This window comes from Folsomia candida, unplaced genomic scaffold (genome assembly GCF_002217175.1).
Source record: "Folsomia candida strain VU population unplaced genomic scaffold, ASM221717v1 Fcan01_Sc001, whole genome shotgun sequence".
Lineage (NCBI taxonomy): Eukaryota > Metazoa > Arthropoda > Collembola > Entomobryomorpha > Isotomidae > Folsomia > Folsomia candida.
Window position 1 is genome coordinate 28,094,622 of NW_019091193.1, and position 20,794 is coordinate 28,115,415.

Here is a 20,794-nt window from a genome sequence, read left to right on the forward strand (position 1 = left end):
TGTGAGAACTTGAGGCTTCAAGCTACACTGTGGGATGAATGGAACTATGGGAATTGAACTGAGTAATCCTGATTGAGAATTAATCATGAATACGTAATCATGATTAGTAATCATGATTTGGATTAATCTGGATTAATAATCATGATTAGTAATCATGATTTGGATTAATCATGATTAGTAATCATGATTTGGATTAATCTGGATTAATAATCATGATTAGTAATCATGATTGGGATTAATCAGGATTAGTAATCCGTAATCACGATTATGGATTAATGAAATCAAGTGGGATTATTCCCGGATTAATTCTAATTCCAGAAAAATCGGGATTATGGATTGGGATTAATCTACAAAAAACTCACATTGCCGGATTACGGATTATGGATTAATAATCCATAATCCGGGATTAAAATCCATAATCCTTAATCAGGATTATCCCAGCTCTGGTCCCTCCTCATTTTTACTCCTTGGCGGAATGGAGTCTGGTCATGTTTCCGTCTTCTTTTTGTGCCTGCACTTGGGTGGGTGCCATTCAAGGCCGAGACAATTTCCGGAAGAATAAATTGATTCATTTCTCACGCGAAAATGAGTGCCTTTCGTTCTCCGTCATGATCACGAATATGAAAAATGTGAAAGTTGCAAACAAAGGAAAATAGAAAGGAGAGGATAATTGAGATGACCAAGTACACACACAAATAGTCAGTAACACGCTCGCCTAGTTACTTAATACTGCACTGCATATTTCGAACCATCGTCATCATCACGTACATAACTTTCACCTTGATAACATGTCATCAAGTCAAATGCGGCCTGCTTGTTTTTTTGTACAAGACCTTCAATTCTCACAACTATTTCCTGATATATACTCAAATCAGAAACACTCGAAACCAGCAAATGAGCCCACTTTTGTGAACGTACTTACAATAACTTTGTCAGCGTAAATGACGGATTCAAAAAGTGAGCATAAGTAGTTCAAAACTCGATCGTATAATAAAAAACTCGCTCGTTGCATATTGCTCTTTCTCTTTGAAAAGAGCTTTGTTTTCTGTGACATGCAATCCTACTTATTTAATGGGATGCACAGGAGCCGGGGTGTATCAGACCTGGTCAAATTACTTGTTTGAAATCAATCAAATGACTAGTTTGCTTCAATTGCACATTACAATTCAAGTACATAATCCTTTATTAAACTTTCTGTAAATTTCAGTTAATACAAACTGGTTTCTAATTTATAACAAATTAGCTGTAAAATAAAAACAAGTTCAACTACCCTGATTAAAAGATACATAAAATCAATCAATGAATTTCATTTTGCAAGATACACTTGCATTCGCAACTACACTCAATTACAAATTAAATTACAAACAGCTCATTAGCCAATGATATACATTATCATAGTGTAGTGTTACATTATATATTAATTACTAGGCGATGTTCATTTGCCTTTAGCAGGAAACAGTTGCTGGGGGTCCAAGGGATCATTTTCCAAGCGCGATGCTGCATACGCCTTCACAAAAATAAATTATGTATAGTTAGTTGGGCATACCATTTAAACCAATAAGAATTTTTGTATTTTTTAACTATGCATACATTTCGAAGCGACTGCTTGACCCATCGCACGGTGGTGCTGCAATCCGATCTAATTTTTGCAGCAGTCAGTTTATTGATTTCCTTTAAATTCTCGCAATGCTCAGCAGCAAGTTTTCTAACGCTAGCCTTGAATGTTTCAACGGCTTCTTCAAATGTCTGCATCTCCTCCGGTATTTTATCCGTGTCACTCTCCAATTCCAACATTTCTGTCATTGCATTAAATATATCATTAAAACTTCTTTAAAACATCCCATGTTTCCTTGTTAACTAATGACTTTTGTAAATGATATAGGAATACCAGCCATCAATTTCTTCGACGCATCGTCGAACTCATTAGGAAGTACACAATCCATTAACAGGACGAGAAGCTTTTTTGGCCCTTCTTCATCCGTAGCTTCCTGCGATCCTCCCACTACAAAATTCGAACGAATACATTTGATGAAAGTTGCACAATTTAGATTTAGTAGCTGTTCACCAAGAACAATTCATCAACAAACTAAGTACTTTGTAAATTACAAATTGTAATAATAACCAGCCAACAAGAATGTCAAAACAATACCTGATACTTTTTTCGCAATCCGCTGTGCCTCACCCTTCTTATGTACACCAGTAGTATTGGCTTGTCCCTTTCTGGCCCCGAATGGTGATCGACGTCCATTGTACCTCCTGTTGTTTGGTGCTTTACTGGCCTCCTTAGCGACCTGACTGTCGCTGGTTTGGTTTCTTCCGGATCTTTCGTAATAACGAACTCCGCCATAAGATTCTACATACTGACCGCGACCGCCATTTGATCCTTGATATTGACCGCGACCGCCTCGTGGCTTCCAATCCCCTCCGCGACCTCCTCTTCTACCTCTCATTTGATTCCTAAACTCATCGTCAACCCAACAACCTGGGTATGGCTTTATTTCTTCCTGTGCCTTGCACCCATCGCTCTTCGCAACATTCGCTCCAGCACCTTTGACTTCTTCGGCCTTCTGCGACATTATAAAATTTGAATAATCTGCGAGTAAAAAAAATCAACACAATAATTAATTTGAATCTCTTCGTCAAAAAAAACTTTTCCATTCAACCAACTCTGAGACACGCAGAGGGACAAGAGTCGCCCTCTACCCGCTCTAACTACACTAAGGACGGATCGCCACGCTTTCAATAAAAAAACTGAATAAAAAAATAAAAAGGTCAGGGTCAAAATCACGCGAGACCTGATTTCTTACCCTTTACGAGACCTTGGATGACCGAGACTTCCTTTCCGTTCTGTCTTGACTCGCGGTACAGAAAAAAACTGGTTGAAAATTTATTTTATTTTCCGGTGAGAGAGAGACGAAAAAAGTCGTGTGTAGAGCACGAGGTGAAGAATCCGACTGAGCTGAGACGCTGCTTGACTCGCAATTTAACGGCCAACTCAACCACCACCAACCAATGAGAATTTTTCTGAATTTTCACCATTGTTGAGAACGACTCACATGCAAGCCAGATTTGCATGAAAATGAAATCCTGGCTTTTTTAGTAGAAGCAGTTTTGTATTGTATACCTCAAAAATGATTAAAAATTACTAATTTTAAATATTTTACTTTTGACGAGAATTAGGTTAGTTTGTGGTAACTTAAGATGGTGACGATTTTCGAAATACTATCGTATTTACAAATAATATATACCCTAATTTTCGCTTAAATTAATTAACAGTATAAAAAATAATGATTTCTGAAGTGCACGTTGGCCAGCTTGTTTCTTTGGTGAAGAAGTCTTGCGCAGATTGAAGATTGAGTTGCTAAAATACGTCTATGGCTATCTCTCTCAAGGCATGAATAGTTAATGTTTTTATTTGTAATCTGAGTTATTGATTTTTGAAAATAAAAATGAAAATTCGCAAATATCCACGGACTCGCAATCAATTTTTCGTCGTTATTGGTGTATTTATAGTGATGAGACACTATAAATGTGGATATTGCCTTCATCAAGTACGGAATGAATACCTGAAATTCTAAATCACAGGAATGTACCTAGCACCTACTTGAAATGCAACCTACCACCTACTTGAAACAAGTATGTAGGTGGTATAGATTTCTTTAAAAAGAAGGAACCTGTAAATAGCACGTTACATTTTTCCAAAGAAGAAGCCAGCGCATTGCATATGAACAGAGGGAGAAAGCTGACGGGGTCCACTGACCAGACAGGAAGGCCTGTGCCCAACGAATGTGACCATATACCTCCACCACCACCACGAATATACTTTTCATGGAGAAAGTAACTGAAATGAAAACGATTGCCTCCACGCCACGCCATGCTTGACACGAGAAGGGTTGAGGGCATTTTTTGTTAAAGACTACTTGAACTCACCCCAAATGCACGTTGGATTGAGCACCAATGCCTCCCCACCAGTTGAAAAGTTAGCAGTTTTGCTTTCCACCTTCAATACTTGATTGAACGTCCATTCCATATCACACCACGCCAAAACTTTTCCTCCTTCATTTCATCATCAGTCATCAACGGTGCACGATTGGAGCAGCAGCGTCTCTTCTTGGAGTCTGGGTGCCACAATTCCGTGTGAACCTTACTTTTCCAACTATTTAGCCTGCAAAAAAATGCATTCTGTTCACGTCTACCTCGTCGGATTTGGCTGCTGTGTGGTCGGAATCTTATTCATCCTCCCCACCTCCACCCACGCCGCGCTCGATTGCTACGTCTGTCGCGACTGCGAAACCACCTTTAACGCGTCCCACGTCGTCACATGTTCGAAAAGCACGGCGCGTTGTGTCGTAAGTTGGGCGTCATACTTAAAAATAATTATTCTGGATATTATTATCGGTAATTTTTCCCTCTGCTAGAAAATAGTGAACGAGAACGGCGTGATTGACCGGACTTGTGGGGACGCGAATAAATGTGGGGGCCGGGACGGGTATCAGTTCCCCGCTCCACCCCCGACTCAACGCCCCCGTCGTGCCATCAGCCATCCGGACGGGAGGACGAGACAAAAACGTGAGTTGTCAATTTAACCATTTTTTCCACATTAATGAAGGATTTACATGGAAAAGTAAGTAAAGTTATTATTGGGGGTGCATAAATCAAGTCGTGAGAGAGAAGACTTTCTCCGTCATATTCATCATCATGGAAAGTATATGCATACGCGTATGGTATATGCACTGGTTTTCCTTTCTCAGTGGTGGCTTATTGACCATAAAGTAGGTCATACTGGTTGTTGAGCGAGTCCTAATTAAGTCACGCGATCCTGCTGGTGAAACGCCCAGAGAAGTTTGAAGAGATTTTTTGAAAGGATGGTATCCCGATTTTCGTTCAGGTGGAATATCGAGATGACAATTAAGGTGGAAAATGGCCCATAGGTTGGTTGGTGCATGCGTAGAGTGTCATAATTTTCTTGATAATTAACTAAATTGGTTGAGTTAGTAATGATTGCGCCCAGTTTCGCATTTCGCGAGGCCTACATCATTTACCAGATTGGTTGTCCACATGTGTCTCCGCATCGGATGAACAACGCCAATTTTTTGAAGGCCGATTGATGAAATGCGGAGTTGTTGACATGCAGAATTTTATATTTCACAGTTCATTTCACTCTGATACCTACGTATCGAGCCGCCTAAGTGAATACCTTCGTATGTACATATTTATAATTTTTCGCAAAGTCGCTAATGGTCGTGCTCGTGGGACTGGCAGTGTCAATTCACGCACTCATTACCTTAAATTTTTTATGGGTAGAAACTTCCTCAAGGTTTTTTCTTCTTGGCTAAAAGGATTTTCTTATATAAGGAGGAAGCTCAATGCACTATGAACATAGGTACATCCAAAAATTGAGAAAGTTCGTTTTACGATGGAGGCCTCCCATCGTGTGCTCTCAGATTTTGAGCAAATTAACGTCAATCCATCACAAATTTAATTAGTATGAAGTTTGGAAAAGACATGATCTCCCAATGTTCAGATTTGTAGGGAGAAGAGATAAGAGATATTTGCATCCGAAGAGGAGAAAGCGTGCAGTAAATTTAGAAAGTGCAAAATTTGTCAACTTCCGGGTGCATTTTCTCCTCTTTTGATGCAAATATCTCTGGCAAGTCTGAACATTGGGAGATCATGTCTTTTCTAAATTTCATATTAACTAAATTCGTGATCAATTGACACTGGTTTTAGTCAAAATCGGACAACATACGCTGGGAGACCTCCGTTGTTAGAGTTTGATTTTGTGGCCGATTTTCGGAAGTCATCAGCACAACAAACAGAGTTTATACGTATGCCTGCATACATAATGGCGAAAGGTGGTTCATATGTGGGACATGGTTTGGTTGGTCCATTTCATTGCATTCTAAGGTTTGCTAGATTTTGCAGAAATAAGGAAAGTGACCCAAACTGCGCGACTCTTTACTTTGGACCTCTCCCTCTCTCTATAATAAGTGAGAGCAGCAGAGTTAACCTGCTGGTTCACTGGCTGGTTGGTGGGTGTAGTTGGTGGGAGAGCGATTATAGACAGCATTTATGACGAGATTATGAATTCGATAAGCAGAATCGGTCACGCAACTTGGGACTTATGAGCAAGAGGGAAATGACCAGGAGTCCGTCGTGGCCATATTATTTACCATGCAAACGTATTATAAATCTATGACTTTCTTGGATTTGGAGACAACACAAACACCTTAATTCTAGTTCCGTATACTTGGAACTGGTTACAATTACGTACTCCACGGAATATCGATCTCTTCCTCGTTTACAATGAAGGAGAAAGCGTTGCACAACGAGAAACCCGTATGTTTTAGAATGGGTGATAATTTCAGATTCTAAAAATTTTTAATGGGCCCCATGCATATTTGGAGAAAGTTGGCAAACTTTCAATTAACATGTTACAAGCATGAGACCATTTTTAATTGATTTCCTCCAAACCTTCTCCACAATATTTAAACACGTTACAAATACCGGTACAATTTTAAGTAGATTGTCGACTAATTAGTAGGGTTTAGGTTTTGACGTCCAAAACCTTTTTAGACCGTGTTCAATCCAAAAATGTCCAAAAGCGTCCAACATTGGGAAATGAGAAAATGTTACAAGTTCCTTATTAATGTTTTTTTGAGTAACGATTTTTTGTAAATCCATGCATAGATGTGCACTCCATTAATTGTGCTTTTGTTTAGTGTGATACCACGAAATTTGGAAAAACTTTTGTTTTCACGTGCTTTCTTATTAGAGAAATTAAGAAATTTTCTAAACAGGCCGTGTTACAGACAGGCCAAAATACTCAAAATTAATGGGAGATTACGCATACATCTGTACATTAACGGATTTTGGACGGTGGTTAAAACCACAGCGAAACCCTTCAAAATTATTAACACTGTGGTAATAAATTGTGTGTATTAAATTTCAGGACAGCTACTGGGTAGCAAGCCGACACAGAAACAGCAAGGATTCAAGGAGCTGAGTTCGCTTCACTGTTGCAATGAAAACGAGTGCAATGGGTCTCCTCCGTCTCAACTTGCCTCCTCCACAGCCACCTTTCTCCTCCTCGCAGTCTCTTACCTGATGAGACACAATCTCAGATTCTGAGCCATTTTCGCTCACAATCATCAATCTCAACTAGTCATTACTTTTACTACGGATGGATGGTCAACCTTCAACAGTGTCTGGTTTGCAATGGGAGAAAGTCGTCACTTACAGTGTTTCGTTTCTTGCGGGTTTGCTACATTGCTTTCACTGAGGAGCAAGCCACGCAAGAAATGCAAGGTGCAAGAAACTGCAAAAAAGTGCAAAAAAATGCGCTATGTAGCAACACTCCGTATGAACATAACTGCGGTAGTAGTTTCTTGCGTTTTGCATTTCTTGCAGGTCAAAATAGCTGCAAGAAACCACTTTCTTGCCGTTATTTCTTCCAAGTGGTTACTTGCACCCGAAACACTGGTCACTTATGTGTGACTCACAGGTACTAATCAGCAATAATTAATACGAGGCATCGCCCTTCCCCTTGTCTGGATGAGTTGAGAGTGAACTAGTAAATAGAATAATTGGTTGGATGAATGCAGTTGGATACCTGAACTAAACCCGGAAATAAGTGTAAAATAAGAAATTGTAGGGAAAGGAGGAGGTAAAAGAAAGCTTAAAATATTTAATGGCTAGTCTAGTAGAGCGTTGCATCAGTACAGGTACATGTATGTGTAATTATGTAAGTAGCTCCATTTTCAGTACTGCACTCCATCGATGTCTGTAACTACGTATGTTGTAGGGACGTTTATGACAAGAATGGTATAACGAAAACGACAGTTGACAAACGAGAGGAGGAATGTCCTCATGATTTCTGTCTGGTTTGTATTATTCCCAATAAACACGTTTAAAAACTAGACTTTGAGACATTTGCTTTCTCTTATTGTTCCAGACTAGTATAGACTCTGTATATTTATGTAGAAAATTAGAAAATCATCACTAGAAGGTAAATAATGTATACAATAAAAAAAGACCGTAGTGAAAATTTCGTTGGAAAGATAGAAAATTTGTTTAATATTTGACAATCTATTTTGGTACAAAAAAACAAGATAAATAATGAGAAAGCTTTAAGTGTCACTCTGTATCAAAGAAGATATATTTAAGGACAAGGAAATACTTACTAACTAACTAATTACTTATGATAATTACTTGCAATAATAAAAACGTGTTGATTAATTAAATATTAATTTGTTTATTTAATAATCATATCTGCGGCTGCTCCTGTGTCGATCACTGTCTCCTCGATCTCGCCTATTATCACTTTCACCACGGTCTCGATCTCTGTCGCGATGACTGCTACGTCCACCCTCGTCCCTGCTGCCTTTTGGGTAATCATCTCTCCCTTTCCCGTGATCTCGATCCCTCTCCCGTGGTCGATCCCTACTCCCGCTGCTGCTACTATACTTGTCCGACTTGCGGTCATCCCTGTGCCGATCTGACCGATCTCTGCCTCTGCGATCGTGCTCCTCATCCCCTCTCGTATTCTCTTTTCGTGTTCTATGCTCCGTGAGTCGGTCTTCCCGTTTCTTTTCACGATCGTGCTCTTTCTTTCGTCTCCTTTCACCTAATTATTGCACCAATTATATATTTTAATTCACCCGGACTACGGTAGCATTATAGAAAGACCTATTTATGTTGAATTACCTGATGAGGGTGACTCTGCAGAGCGAGACCGCCTTTGCCTCCCCTCGTCCTTAGATTTACTAACTGGTGGCCTCATCAACGACTTTTGTGGCGATTTCTTATCCATTTCTCGTGACTCCTCCATATCCATGTCATCATCGTCGTCATCGTCCTCTTCTAAGACGGATATTCTAGGCTGTAACTGATTATTTTCTTCTAGAATGGTTCGTTTCTATGTAGAAAGGGAAAACATTTACTAATTTATATACATTTCAGTACAATTAATAAGCAGAGTGTTTAATTAAAAAAATACCTGCATCCGGGGTAAAATAATGTCACAGCTTCGTTCTTCTCGAAGCAGTTCGTCCACAAATTCGTCCACATAGCTCATTACAAAGACTGTAAAAAGCATGAATTGATCAACTTTACGTCATCAGCATTATATAACAATTTAAATATATAAGAAACCTTACCTCCTTCTCTGTTCTGCACTCTTATCTTTCTATAATCGTTCAGGAGTGGCTCGAGGTAGTTGTAGCAATCCAACGAGCTTCCCGTAAGTCGGAGGTAAAACGCACCCAGAACTCGAACATATTTGAAATCCTGATTCTTGATAAATTCCACAATAATTTCCTTCTCAGGTTGAATCTGGAGCATTTTAAGGGTCAGACAGAGAAACGGGGTGACTTTTATGTTTCCCCCGAAGACGCCTCCGATGAAGCGCAATTCCATAGCCTTGTCGACGAGGAGCTCAGCTATATGATACAATTAGTTAATTAATTATATAACCGACTATAATAAAAATAATGCAAATTTTGATAAACATTGATTATGAAGTAATTATTACCTGTGAGAGCGAAACACTCTTCCTTCCAGTACTTGCTATCGTAGATTCTGGACCGAATAATTTTCTCCACGAGGTACTGTGGATTCGTGCCTTTGATGGACTTGGCATCTTTCACTGTGCGATTCGCCATTCTTTAAAAAGTGTTTCCAATTTCTTGAAATATTTGCAAAACTAATGGGATTAATGCAAAACCCAGGCAGCAGCGGAGTGAAAAACCGAGTTTTGAGTGACCACTATTTAGTGCCGACTTTGGATTCCAACCTCCCGCTCTCGGCAGTTTCGGGCAACGGGAGAGATTTACTTGGTGTAGTTTTTACTTTAATTGTGTAAGTTTTTTCATGTACTGAAAATTAATTGCTGCAAAAATTTTGCACGCAAAGTTATATTTCGCCAAAAATGAGAAAACCTGAGATAATTACTCCTCGTTCGAAAAATATGTGGTTATCTGGTTTCATTGTCAAAGTTATGTTTGGATATTAAATATTTTTCCCATGAAACTTTAACTTTTGACATGCAAATCAATCAAGATCAGTACCATACCATCACAATACTTATATTTTGCTAAATTCAGTCTAATCAAAGTTAACGTATTATTTTTGATTGACCTTTTGTAATTTATGTGACAAAATAAACCCAAGTTTACGTAGTTTCTGCACCATAGAAATATTTAGTTTTCATCTTGTCATACAAAATTACTGAGAATATTTTGCACATTTTAATATACCCTAAATAAAAGCTGAAATACAAGAAAAATAGTGATAGAAATTTTGGAAACAATTTATAAATTCATTTTCGCAGTGAATGTTTCCATAAATCTTTGTAACACAGTTTATATCCATGTTACATGCATACAGTTGAATTTGACATTACAACATTGCTAATTAAGTAAAGTCTATAGACTCTCTTTAATTATCCAGCCTCATGAATCTGGAACTTCAACACCTGCTCACACCTTATTAGATAATACCCAACCACCAAAAAACAACAGCTTTTCTCCTCTCAGCAACATATCTGCCATTATTTCCAGGACATTTTTTGTCCAATCTGGAAGAAAAAAAACTTTGCTAGTTACACAACCAAACCACTTTCACCAGTTTTATATAAGGATCGCATACATTGAATTGAATTGACAACCCGTGAAATGAAGTCGTACCACGAAAAAGATGATGACGCATTCATCTCACGCTGCTCTTGTTGACAAGAAGACAGCTTTCTCCTTATTATTCCATTACTTGCTTACTTTCTCCACATTAAAACAAACATAAACCAAGCTATACGTACATACGTATTATATTGTAAGAAGCTTTCACCACATTTGTTTGAACATCCTCCGTATCTCATCCAGTGGCCGCGGAAGCGTGAGGACAGAGGAACAATGTCCCCATGGTCATTCGATGTCCCCATCATTTGCCCATGTTATGTAAACCTCTTAATGTCCCCACAGCTTCCGCGGCCACTGACCTCCTCCTTTCCATTTGGTCGTCCTCTTATAAAAATTACTCTTTTATAGTTACTTGTTGATCAAAAGTCAGGTTCGTTCGTGGTGGTTCTCTCTGGAAACCTGAAACTGGGAAGAACAAAGGATGCTAAAATATGGACTCCAAACATGGTTTCAACCTACACGTCGTCTCATCCATCATATCAGTCCAGCATGGAAATAAAAGACTGGCTTGTGTATGTAAAGGACGGAGATGGAAGGTCATCCAATTACTATCGGGACATAAATACGTCATATACATATAAATCGAATTGAAACGACGACGGGGGCAGGACGGACTGATCCCGACGTCGACGAGACACAGATATTGGGCTTCATAATGGGACAATTTCATTATAATAAAAGCTACACAGTTTCATGAATCCATTCCCCTGCATTTAATGATATGCAGAGAGAGAAAGAAAGGCTGCTGAGCTGGTGGGTCTTCCCATGAAAACACATTGGTTCGCATGGGCATGGAAATTGGCATGGATGGGCGAAATACTTTGTCAAAATACACTAAATTTTGATTTTCGTTCTTCTGTTTGGATTTCCTCCAGGGGTGTTATTGTTACACCCAGAAAAAAGACCAAACTCTGCATGGAGAAGACGCCAGTCATGCGAAAATACACGTTTTGTGAAGAAATTAACTTTTTATCGCTGTACATTATTTTCATGATTTTAAGGTATTTTGACAGCGATAAAAAGCCAATTTCTTCACAAGACCTGTACCTTCATATGACTGCTATCTTCTCCACGCAGATTCTCGTCTTTTTGTGGGTGTAACACCCCCGGAAATCCAAACCCTGGGAAGAACGGAGCTCAAAATACACTACATTTTGCCAAAGTTTGTTGCCCATCCATGGAATCGGTTGGTTTGGTGGTGGTGAAAGTGGTGGAGAAAGCAACGGGCCAAAAGTCCGTCTTGTGTGGTCGTTCCTGGGCTCTCTCTCTCAATTTCATCAATACACTTACCAAAAACCAAGCAAAATATATCTCTGCCAGTCCGTACATATTTCAGTCGTCCTTCTGCTGCTGGCAGGAATAATGCAATGTAAGCAGCACATCTCAATCACATCATCACTCATTCCAGGCAGAGTGTGTAGTTTTATTTATATAAAAAGTGCTGCTGCTGCCCAACTTTACGAAATAATAATATATGCAATACAATCAGAGGCAGATGGACGAATTACATATTTTAAGACAATTTTGATACCATTCTCGAATTAGCAAGTAATAAATAATTAAATAAATAACAATAACCTGCTCAACGACAAGACAACCTTCTGTCATCTGTAGGACGACGAGCTGGCTGGCTGACAAAAGAAGGAAAGACATACAAAAAAGTAGATTAACAAGTTTATTGGAAAGTTTTTGGTTTGGATTTGTGGGTGTGACTTGAAGTACAGCTGATTGATTTTTGTGGGGACAATATTTTTTTTGTAACATGTCGACAGAGTAAGTCTTATTTATTGGGATAGTAATTTATTTGATTATTATTTACTTCCGTATGTGAACTCTGACACCTATTACTTAATTAATGGGATGATATCATTTCATTTGATTTTTTTCTCTAGCGCATGTACCGAGGAGATGGAGACGCTCAGTGCTATATTTCTTAATGAGATTGAAATCAATGACGAAACTCCGTGAGTAGTAAACAAACATTGAGAATTAATGACTTGTGTAAGAATATATAACGAAAGTAATTTTAATCACTCTATTAGGGAAGGAGAGATACAAATTTCCATGATTTTGTACCCTGCCACAGCTGACGATGAAGAATCGCGTTATGTGACATTAACGCTGGAACTCATACTTCCACAAAGCTATCCAAAGTGTCCACCAAAAATCCTGTTTCGCAATCCACGAGGGCTCAACGATTCCATGTTGGACGACTTGATGAAGACTATGAAGGCACGTTGTGAGGACAGATTGGAATCTCAAATGATTTACGAGCTGGTCGACATGTGCAAAGAATTTCTTACCAAGAACAATCGTCCTGCATCAGAATGTCCGATTTGTCTCTTTTCCTTCACCGAATTCGATGTGTTCTACAGGACGAGATGCTTCCACCACTTCCATTCACAATGTTTGGGAAGTTATCTCAAAAATTTGGCTGCGACGTTTAAAGAAACGGATAATGTGAGTATTGATATACATTTAAAAATTATTTGCAGATTTGTAAAATGAATTTAATGTTAATTGGTAGGTCCTGAAAGAAAAGCAAGATTTGACTTGCCCAGTTTGTCGTGAATGTTTACAAGATGACATAAATATTGAAAAACTCATCGAATCCCCACCACCCTCTGAAGAATTGGAGTCGTCATCTTTGTCTCGTACTGCTGCTGAAACAACCAACCCCACCAAAGCAGTGCCAACAGCCACCAATGTGTTGCAAGATTGGGAGGGGAGGAAGAAAGTATAATTAAATAAGACTAACATTAGTTTAAGCAAAATGGAAGTATCATATCTAATTTTACTCACAAAAATTCAGGTGTTGAAGCAGCTCTACGAGAAGCAAAAGAGTCAAGGGGGCATCATCGATCTCACTGAACAGAAAAAGATGCTCGTTATTTCTAGTCCAGGAGGGCCAGAGGATGAGAGTCAAAGTCCAGGAGTAGGAGGAGGAACAAGCAATAATGGGACAAATTCAGCTGCAGGGAATTATTCCACACAACAACAACAACAAAGCCAAGAAGATCAACGAAATGGACGAGGTCAAAAGTTGAAAAGCCGTGTGCCAACATCTTCTACGGTGACGACAACTGTTCAGAATCACGGCCATAAAGACCGAGCACAGCCCTGTTGTGAACATCTCACGACATCGGGTGGCTCCAGAAAACCACCAACTGCCAACAAACAAAGCGATTGCCAAACAGGTCGACGGTCCGGGAGGGATCCGGACGATGATGAATTTCAAGAGTCAAGACATCAAAACAGTCGCAATCGTCGTTATAACAATCGACGCCGCAATAAGTGACACTTACTTAAATTTTGTACTTTTTATGTTTCACATCACCTTACTATGCATTACTCGTGTCCGAATGTCGTTCTTGTCGCTTGTTATTTTTATGAGAAAAAAATATTATTGCCATGCAGCAAGCAATGTAGTAGTAGTAGTAAAAGTCTTTCGCCGCCAATGATGATGTCGTCATATTTCGTTAATCGCAGCTCACTCTTTCTATTGATTTTTTCAATATGTGATATATCAAAAGCACGTTTGAAACTACAATTTAATGTACTCATTGTCAGTAGTTTAAGTCGTAAAGTCGTAACTGTACAATTAATACCATTATTAATTGCAATGAAATAATAATAATGATGCAATCATACTAAAAAAACAACAGCGGCATCCTCTGATGTCGCGGCATTAAAACACAATAATTACCACATTTGATATGTATAATATCTTTTGGTGCTTTTATTTTATTATTACATCATGTGTTGTATTGTGTATAAAGAAGAGCATATTATTTTGTTTTACTCTTTGTCGTCCCTACAACTCTTTTGCTTCCTTATTCTTAATACATCAATTGAACCTGACTACAAAAATGGTCGGAATTGGACAAGATATTTTAATTTTTTACAAATACGAATGAGATGCTTTGATTTATTCTATATCATTATTATTATCGTATTATTAACTGACGCCACGACGTCATGCATGACCTACATAGGCCACTTGTGGTTTGAATTGACATAAATTATTCTATCATCATTATCAGCAGTAGTGGTAGTAGTAGTAGTAGTATCAATCAGTACACTTCATCATCGTCGCCTCAAGTTATTATTCTTACCCTTATGCAATATAATGAACACAATTACCAGCACAAATCACTTTCTTTAAGGTCATGGTATATAAATAGTTAAGTCTAAAATCTGCACGCGGAGGAGGACATGCTGCTCGCACCACGTTAATAAAAACTGTTGTTGAGGGTATAATTAACAGCAATACTAATAATAGCACTAATAGTAATAATGATCAATTAATTAATAATTAAATAGGTAATAAATAAGGTTTGAAAGTTTGAGATTCTATGAAGGTGCCGTATGTAAAGTAGTAATAGTAGTAGCCGTCGTCATCGTAGTACAATAATAACAACAACAACAACAATGAATGATGAGCTCTTCTTCTTGCAATAATCATAATAATAATCATCATAATATTGTTCGAATACTGGTCGCCATCAAGCAAACCTCTTCCTCCACACACTCCTCTTCTAGCATGCATGCACACCAGCGAAACACAAAAAGAAAACTTTGTTATTATTTTAATATTACTATTGTTATTTATTTATCAGTACGCTAGCCACGGATGGTGACGGAGGGATTCTCGGCTGCGATCGCCATAGTCATAATTTAGCTCTTCGTTTGCGTCGATATCCCGTTTAGCGACGAATATCAGTCTGGGACTAGAATTTAAAATGATGGTATATCATATTAAACATCATATATTTAAAGAATTTCTAGTACAGATTTGATAAGTTAAGTCCTCAAATCAAACCGTATAAAAAAATCTAAACAAATATATATTTAATAAATTCTCACCTCCCCTTTACTTCCACTACTTTAGTGATAAGGTTTCCATTACGGCTGTGATTTATCAGTCGTCCCATACGACCAGATTCCTCGGTCGCGTCCACACTGAGAAAAGAGAAAGTGATTGTTAGTGAGTGAACGATAGTGATGATCCAGAAAGGAAAATAGTACTGCATCGCTTATGTCTTACCAATACTGTTGGTTGTTGTGGGAGAAGTAATACATGTAGCAACCGGTGAATCCGTCTCGAGCATATTTAGCATCTTTCGCTCTGGCTTCAGCTGCCATCATGAGTGTTCCAGCATACTCGACAATGAACTCGTTCTTCTGGAAACGCTTCGTGGCAACGACCCCCCTGCCCTTGCCGGGAAATCGTTTAGCCTGCAAGTCAAGCCACAAATTAGTACAATTAAACTAATATTCGATAGGTACGACCTTCCCCTTTGAAGTATATCGTCGGCCTAGTTATATAATCGGTTACATCTGTAACACACGTTTCTCGTCCGATTTTATACTTCGACCGACGACGATACATGAGCGCAACCACAATGGCGGCTATAACTTGAGGGACATTGTGCTTCGTCCTTCTAGTCATACCTCGTGGTTGGGCCCATAGTATAATAAATTAACTAAATTATAGAAACTTCCATACTTGTAAACCATCTTCAGTCTCGTCTAAAACCAACTTGACAAGGAGTTGTTGTTTCTCTTCGCGAATAGTTTCTTGCGTTTTTCGATTACTCGTCCTCCTTGGAGGAAAGTAGTCTGTGATTTTCTTCCCTTTTTTGTGATTTTTGTTCTTGTCGTCATCTAGTATACTATTCCTGGAGAAAAAAAAGAAGTACATAATTTCATCATCCCCATTATTAACCCAGTTAATTACAAGCTTATAAATATATTACGTCTTATTTTCCTGAGATGATGTGAGAAGAGGCTTTGCGGCATGATTATTGGCACTTAAAAACATTGAACACTTCACGGAGCACGTGACGGGTACACCTAAAAAGCTAGGCATGAAGAAGTCTTCTCTTGACGGAGATGCGTCGCCGTTAGTTAAAAATGTATAAAAATTTTAGATTTCTCCTCCTCCTCCACACCCACTCGGTCCGAGCAGCAGCAGCAGCAGCAGTAGTAGTAGCAGCAGTACAGCAGTAACCACCACCACCACCCCCTGTCCTTCTACTTGTTCGTGGTGAGGGTGGAATTGCGAATAAATTTAATTTCCTAATTAGAGTTAAATACTACTAGTGGTGTGGTGATGAATGATGGTGGTGATGGTGGTGATGGTGACGGTGAGAGGACTGGAGGACTGGACCGTTGGTTGGGTTGAGCCGTTGCGAGTAATGAGAGAGACAATGAGTGTAAACAAATATTTTGCCTCTCCGTCCTCTCCGTGAAGAAGAAGCACAGGAACGACGAGGAGGATTTATTTCTATGTTCGCAGTCCTTCCTCGATGCTCCTGCTGCAGATTCACTCGCATTCTCACTCGCTCCTGCCTGCATAACTTCAGTTCAGCCGAGTTCAGTTTTTTGGTGGTGGTGGTGGTGGTCGTCTAATGATTCCTCCACGCTCTCTATGCCATCCAGACCAGTGGGTTCATCTGAGATTCGCAATTGCATGCAACACAACTTTCGATTCAACTAACGCTTCAAGGAGAATGATTAACTTTGAGAAAATGCATTATTTCGGGAACAGTATAAACATGTCGTGGGAGGAATTAAGTGGTTTTAATCAAACCGGAAGATCCAAAATTTATCATTGAGAATTGCTCCAATTTTCGGTAAGAACATTTGATTGGCAAAGGAGAAATCCCCAAAAAATCACAAGAGATTTTACGCCGCGGAGAGAAAATGGTGAAAGTCAATGACCTTCCAGACGAGTCAAAAGATTCATTAAATACTTTACTTGTATATTAAAAGGAAAACTAATAAAAACAATAAATAAGATGACTTCAAAATAATTAAAGTTATGAATTAGACTTAGAAGGCTTGTAAGACTCGTACAAATGGGCATACTCTGAGTAGTCATATTCTCTAAATGGAATATCAAAAGTTATACTTCCAATGTCTTTCGCTTGTTTTACAGCAATTAAAAGTTTTTCATGCTGCATCTGACAAAGTCCGGTTTTGGTGTAGTTGAGAATTTCTCCATTGAAGGGAGAAATGAACTGTTTTAGTAAAGTTACATTTTCTGGGTGAAGGACTAAATATTCATCTCGGCAAATGGGGCAGGGATTTCCAGTAGCGAGTTCGCCGGCTCTCTAAGTAAGGGAGGAAGAATTGGTTAGAAATAGTGATAGGTCACGGATAATACTTAAATTGAGTGCATGATGTCACACCACTTACAATGCATGTTTTTCGAGTCTTCTTTGGAGCAAATTGTCCTTTGAAATTGCGTCTGTATAAGACCCAGACCAAGTTGTCACCGTATGTTGTCTTATACGCTGTAAGCATGAAAACCGAAATTGTGTTTATTTTAAACTTTACGCATATTACGAAATTAGCAAATCTACGTTTTTTAAATTTCCGTAACTTTCCCTATCTCTTGACTTTGGTCAAAATTTCCGGACATAATATGAAAAATGTTCAAAGGACACTATGATTTCAAGATCGGCTCCGGAAATAACTCAGAGATAGGGCAAGTTCCGGAAATTTTAAAAATGTAGGTTTGCTAACTTCCTATTACTGATCATTATGTATAATATTACATATACATACCGGGGCTTTTGAGATATCGAATGCTAACTTCGACCGGAATAACTTTTGTTCGGCTTTTTAAATAGCCTCGATTTTTACCACGACCTCTACCTTCTTCTTGCGAGTCAGTTTTATTCTCTACTTGACCTGTCGTGTCCACGTTCTCGTCTTTCTCGTCTTTCTGGTCTTCTTTTTTCTCATCCTGGAGGACAGGAGACGTTGAGTGGAACCATCTTCGAGTAAAGTCGCGTTGAATTTCACTGCTCAACTGAATGTTAGATAAAGCTCTTCCTCCTTCTCCCAAACAAAGGAAGGATTGATAATTGTTGCCGACAGAGAGGGTGGACTTGGATCTGGGAAAGGCACCACTCCCATCACCGAGAATTCCCTTCAGGGCGACGGAGGCGCAACTGCCAACTAGAACATTAGACAAAAAGACAAGTAAGAATAATAATTAGTTAAGATAAGGTAACTCAGGTACACCACACGCACCTCGTGACCTGGTGAAGGCTATGAAAAAAGCCATGATTTGTTTGTCGCCAAAGATCCAAAGTTATTAAATTAACTTTGAATCAGTTTTCTACTCGTGGGCTGAGCTGAATCCAATACCAATCTCTCAGTTCGCGCACATTCTACGTGACGATGACTTGTGTACCACATCACCCAAATGCTCGAATGAGTTGTGCATCGTATGAAAATGTTTTTCAACTTTATCTTCATGACAAGATAAGAGGGGAAGGACATAAGTGAAGTCTCTTTTCAGGTAGCAAAATGGTTATTTTCTAAATGACAATGTATGAGTGAGACGAAAGTTGAGACGAAATTAAGTCTCTTTTAAGCAGACTAGGAAGGACGAGAATGTCGAGTACATGAACAATTACTGTTTTCTTTATGTTATCAGCAATTTATACTTTTTGGGTAGAAAAGTAAAGCGAAGGAGACAGGAGACCAAGTTAGGTACTTTTAAAGTTCAAGAAACTAATAGTAATACCAAAATTCCAATAGTACGGAAAAATTAGAAAAGTTTACGAAAATATTTCCCTTAAATTGTTATTCATTCGTCAGTAAAATATTGCATGAACGAATTACAATAAGTTTATACTTTTTGGGTAGAAAAGCGAAGCGAAGGAAGCCAAGAAGTTAGGTACTTTTAAAGTTGAAGACACTAATAATAATCCTAAAACTCCATCAGTACGGAAAAATTAGAAAAGTTTATGAAAATATTTTCCTTGAATTGTTATTCATTTGTCACTAAAATATTGCATTGCATGAACAAATCACATACGTTTAACTAACCAAATTCAACATTATATAATTCTTCCTTACTGGGACAAAAATTCGGCACCAACCAAATTATGTAAATGCAAATCTATACAGTGCAAAAATCTACCTTTAATTAATCTTCATCGAGCAACTTTTCACTACATAATGCATCCAACCTGTTAAAATCCACATGTACGACCTGTTTTAATTTTATTCTTTCTCGTCCCCTGAAATATCTAAAATCCTGTTAAGAGTGAATTCCACTCGGTCACTGGAGTGTGTGTGGACTGGACGCGAAATCAAGTTCCAATCTGCTTAAGCAATTAAATTGTTGTTGCATGCAAAATTCTGTGGGCGGCGAGTGGAATATTTTACTTGTTTGCTACTGCTCGGTGCATGTACACAAGTTAAAAAATGTTGGGTATTATTAATTACTTAATTTAATATGCATACTGGATACCAGTTTTTATGTTCTGTTTGAACTCTCTCCTCCATTCTGAAGGTTGTACATTTCAGTTCATACCATTCTTTTACTTATGACTCTTCTGACACACGTACGCGTATGTATTATGGATGGAATAATTAGGGAATAAATTGGGCCTTTAACTTTACCTAAGATAATGAATGGAGGCATAATATGTGTCAAACTGATTCTGGCATTTATACATGCATTACTTAGGATTAGTACTTACCAAAAGGTCTCCCAGCGTATGCTTTCTGATTTTAATCAAAGTAGTGACAATCAATGACAAATTTAATTCATGTGAAATTTGCAAAAGACACAATCTCCCAATACGAAGGTTTGGAAGGGATATTTGTATCCGAAGAGGAGAAAACACGCAGTAAAGTTGACAAATGCTAAACTTTCCAAATATACTCAGCGTTTTCTCCTCTTCGGATGCAAATATCTCCGCCAAACTTGCGTATAGGAAGATCATGTCTTTTGCAAATTTCGTATTAATTACATTTGTGACCAATGGACACTAATTTGGGCAAAATCGGAGAGCATACGCTGTGAGACATCCTAGTAAGTAAAGTAATATCTACCTGGCTGGAATGCAATACACACACACACTCGCTTATATAATGCACCAGCTAAAACATTAAAAGTTGGGCAATGGACCAAAAGACGATTGAGTTGCGCATTATTTTCATGTCCCGAGAAACGGATGCCTAAAGGAAACGAACGATTGCAGAAAGAGCAAACCGGGACAATAAACGAAACAAGAGGAACAAATATCATTAGAGTTGAGTATACCCGAATTTAATAAGACTAACTACCG

At 38.5% G+C, this 20,794-nt stretch overlaps 6 protein-coding genes across 6 annotated transcripts; 2 read left to right on the forward strand and 4 right to left on the reverse strand.

The window, feature by feature from the left end:
- Window positions 1-1,159: 1,159 nt before the first annotated feature.
- Window positions 1,160-2,968, reverse strand: LOC110856986. Its single transcript, XM_022105579.2, has 5 exons — window positions 2,808-2,968; window positions 2,150-2,593; window positions 1,889-2,002; window positions 1,591-1,796; window positions 1,160-1,507 (listed from the first exon to the last, which is right to left on the reverse strand). The coding sequence occupies exons 2-5, from the start codon at window positions 2,574-2,576 to the stop codon at window positions 1,436-1,438; spliced, it is 819 nt and encodes a 272-aa protein (XP_021961271.1). The 5' UTR covers window positions 2,577-2,593; window positions 2,808-2,968; the 3' UTR covers window positions 1,160-1,435.
- Window positions 2,969-3,950: 982 nt separating this feature from the next.
- LOC110845959 lies at window positions 3,951-8,100 on the forward strand. Its single transcript, XM_022092524.2, has 3 exons — window positions 3,951-4,349; window positions 4,419-4,569; window positions 6,953-8,100. Exons 1-3 carry the CDS (start codon window positions 4,176-4,178, stop codon window positions 7,129-7,131), a joined length of 504 nt encoding a protein of 167 aa, XP_021948216.1. The 5' UTR covers window positions 3,951-4,175; the 3' UTR covers window positions 7,132-8,100.
- LOC110841742 (pre-mRNA-splicing factor 38) lies at window positions 7,874-9,784 on the reverse strand. Its single transcript, XM_022087439.2, has 5 exons — window positions 9,533-9,784; window positions 9,159-9,440; window positions 8,999-9,084; window positions 8,707-8,917; window positions 7,874-8,626 (listed from the first exon to the last, which is right to left on the reverse strand). Exons 1-5 carry the CDS (start codon window positions 9,660-9,662, stop codon window positions 8,259-8,261), a joined length of 1,077 nt encoding a protein of 358 aa, XP_021943131.1. The 5' UTR covers window positions 9,663-9,784; the 3' UTR covers window positions 7,874-8,258.
- A 2,222-nt stretch (window positions 9,785-12,006) lies between these two features.
- On the forward strand, window positions 12,007-14,393 carry LOC110853133 (E3 ubiquitin-protein ligase RNF25). Its single transcript, XM_022101379.2, has 5 exons — window positions 12,007-12,467; window positions 12,587-12,658; window positions 12,737-13,154; window positions 13,222-13,431; window positions 13,507-14,393. Exons 1-5 carry the CDS (start codon window positions 12,457-12,459, stop codon window positions 13,990-13,992), a joined length of 1,197 nt encoding a protein of 398 aa, XP_021957071.1. The 5' UTR covers window positions 12,007-12,456; the 3' UTR covers window positions 13,993-14,393.
- Window positions 14,394-14,409: 16 nt separating this feature from the next.
- On the reverse strand, window positions 14,410-17,033 carry LOC110853144 (histone-lysine N-methyltransferase PR-Set7). The gene is made up of 5 exons (XM_022101390.2): window positions 16,454-17,033; window positions 16,204-16,375; window positions 15,742-15,932; window positions 15,561-15,656; window positions 14,410-15,424 (listed from the first exon to the last, which is right to left on the reverse strand). Exons 1-5 carry the CDS (start codon window positions 16,564-16,566, stop codon window positions 15,310-15,312), a joined length of 687 nt encoding a protein of 228 aa, XP_021957082.1. The 5' UTR covers window positions 16,567-17,033; the 3' UTR covers window positions 14,410-15,309.
- A 402-nt stretch (window positions 17,034-17,435) lies between these two features.
- Window positions 17,436-18,919, reverse strand: LOC110861806. Its single transcript, XM_022110948.2, has 4 exons — window positions 18,741-18,919; window positions 18,270-18,665; window positions 17,898-17,995; window positions 17,436-17,812 (listed from the first exon to the last, which is right to left on the reverse strand). Exons 1-4 carry the CDS (start codon window positions 18,772-18,774, stop codon window positions 17,519-17,521), a joined length of 822 nt encoding a protein of 273 aa, XP_021966640.1. The 5' UTR covers window positions 18,775-18,919; the 3' UTR covers window positions 17,436-17,518.
- Window positions 18,920-20,794: the final 1,875 nt, after the last annotated feature.

What these genes read in the sequence shown, in the direction of transcription:
- LOC110856986 (XM_022105579.2), bottom strand. Translation starts at nt 2,576, where the DNA reads ATGTCGCAGAAGGCCGAAGAAGTCAAAGGTGCTGGAGCGAATGTTGCG. An exon ending in GATTGCGAAAAAAGTATCAG is followed by an intron (nt 2,003 to 2,149) that starts GTATTGTTTTGA and finishes CGAATTTTGTAG; the next exon opens with TGGGAGGATCGCAGGAAGCT. An exon ending in TCAAGCAGTCGCTTCGAAAT is followed by an intron (nt 1,508 to 1,590) that starts GTATGCATAGTT and finishes ATTTTTGTGAAG; the next exon opens with GCGTATGCAGCATCGCGCTT.
- LOC110845959 (XM_022092524.2), top strand. Translation starts at nt 4,176, where the DNA reads ATGCATTCTGTTCACGTCTACCTCGTCGGATTTGGCTGCTGTGTGGTC. An exon ending in AAAGCACGGCGCGTTGTGTC is followed by an intron (nt 4,350 to 4,418) that starts GTAAGTTGGGCG and finishes TCCCTCTGCTAG; the next exon opens with AAAATAGTGAACGAGAACGG. An exon ending in CGGGAGGACGAGACAAAAAC is followed by an intron (nt 4,570 to 6,952) that starts GTGAGTTGTCAA and finishes ATTAAATTTCAG; the next exon opens with GACAGCTACTGGGTAGCAAG.
- LOC110841742 (XM_022087439.2), bottom strand. Translation starts at nt 9,662, where the DNA reads ATGGCGAATCGCACAGTGAAAGATGCCAAGTCCATCAAAGGCACGAAT. An exon ending in AGAGTGTTTCGCTCTCACAG is followed by an intron (nt 9,441 to 9,532) that starts GTAATAATTACT and finishes TGTATCATATAG; the next exon opens with CTGAGCTCCTCGTCGACAAG. An exon ending in AGTGCAGAACAGAGAAGGAG is followed by an intron (nt 9,085 to 9,158) that starts GTAAGGTTTCTT and finishes TGCTTTTTACAG; the next exon opens with TCTTTGTAATGAGCTATGTG.
- LOC110853133 (XM_022101379.2), top strand. An exon ending in GAAATCAATGACGAAACTCC is followed by an intron (nt 12,659 to 12,736) that starts GTGAGTAGTAAA and finishes TCACTCTATTAG; the next exon opens with GGAAGGAGAGATACAAATTT. An exon ending in ATTGGGAGGGGAGGAAGAAA is followed by an intron (nt 13,432 to 13,506) that starts GTATAATTAAAT and finishes ACAAAAATTCAG; the next exon opens with GTGTTGAAGCAGCTCTACGA.
- LOC110853144 (XM_022101390.2), bottom strand. Translation starts at nt 16,566, where the DNA reads ATGCCTAGCTTTTTAGGTGTACCCGTCACGTGCTCCGTGAAGTGTTCA. An exon ending in AGACTGAAGATGGTTTACAA is followed by an intron (nt 15,933 to 16,203) that starts GTATGGAAGTTT and finishes CTTGACTTGCAG; the next exon opens with GCTAAACGATTTCCCGGCAA. An exon ending in GTAGTGGAAGTAAAGGGGAG is followed by an intron (nt 15,425 to 15,560) that starts GTGAGAATTTAT and finishes TTTAAATTCTAG; the next exon opens with TCCCAGACTGATATTCGTCG.
- LOC110861806 (XM_022110948.2), bottom strand. Translation starts at nt 18,774, where the DNA reads ATGGCTTTTTTCATAGCCTTCACCAGGTCACGAG. An exon ending in AGCCTTCACCAGGTCACGAG is followed by an intron (nt 18,666 to 18,740) that starts GTGCGTGTGGTG and finishes CTAATGTTCTAG; the next exon opens with TTGGCAGTTGCGCCTCCGTC. An exon ending in AGACTCGAAAAACATGCATT is followed by an intron (nt 17,813 to 17,897) that starts GTAAGTGGTGTG and finishes TCCCTTACTTAG; the next exon opens with AGAGCCGGCGAACTCGCTAC.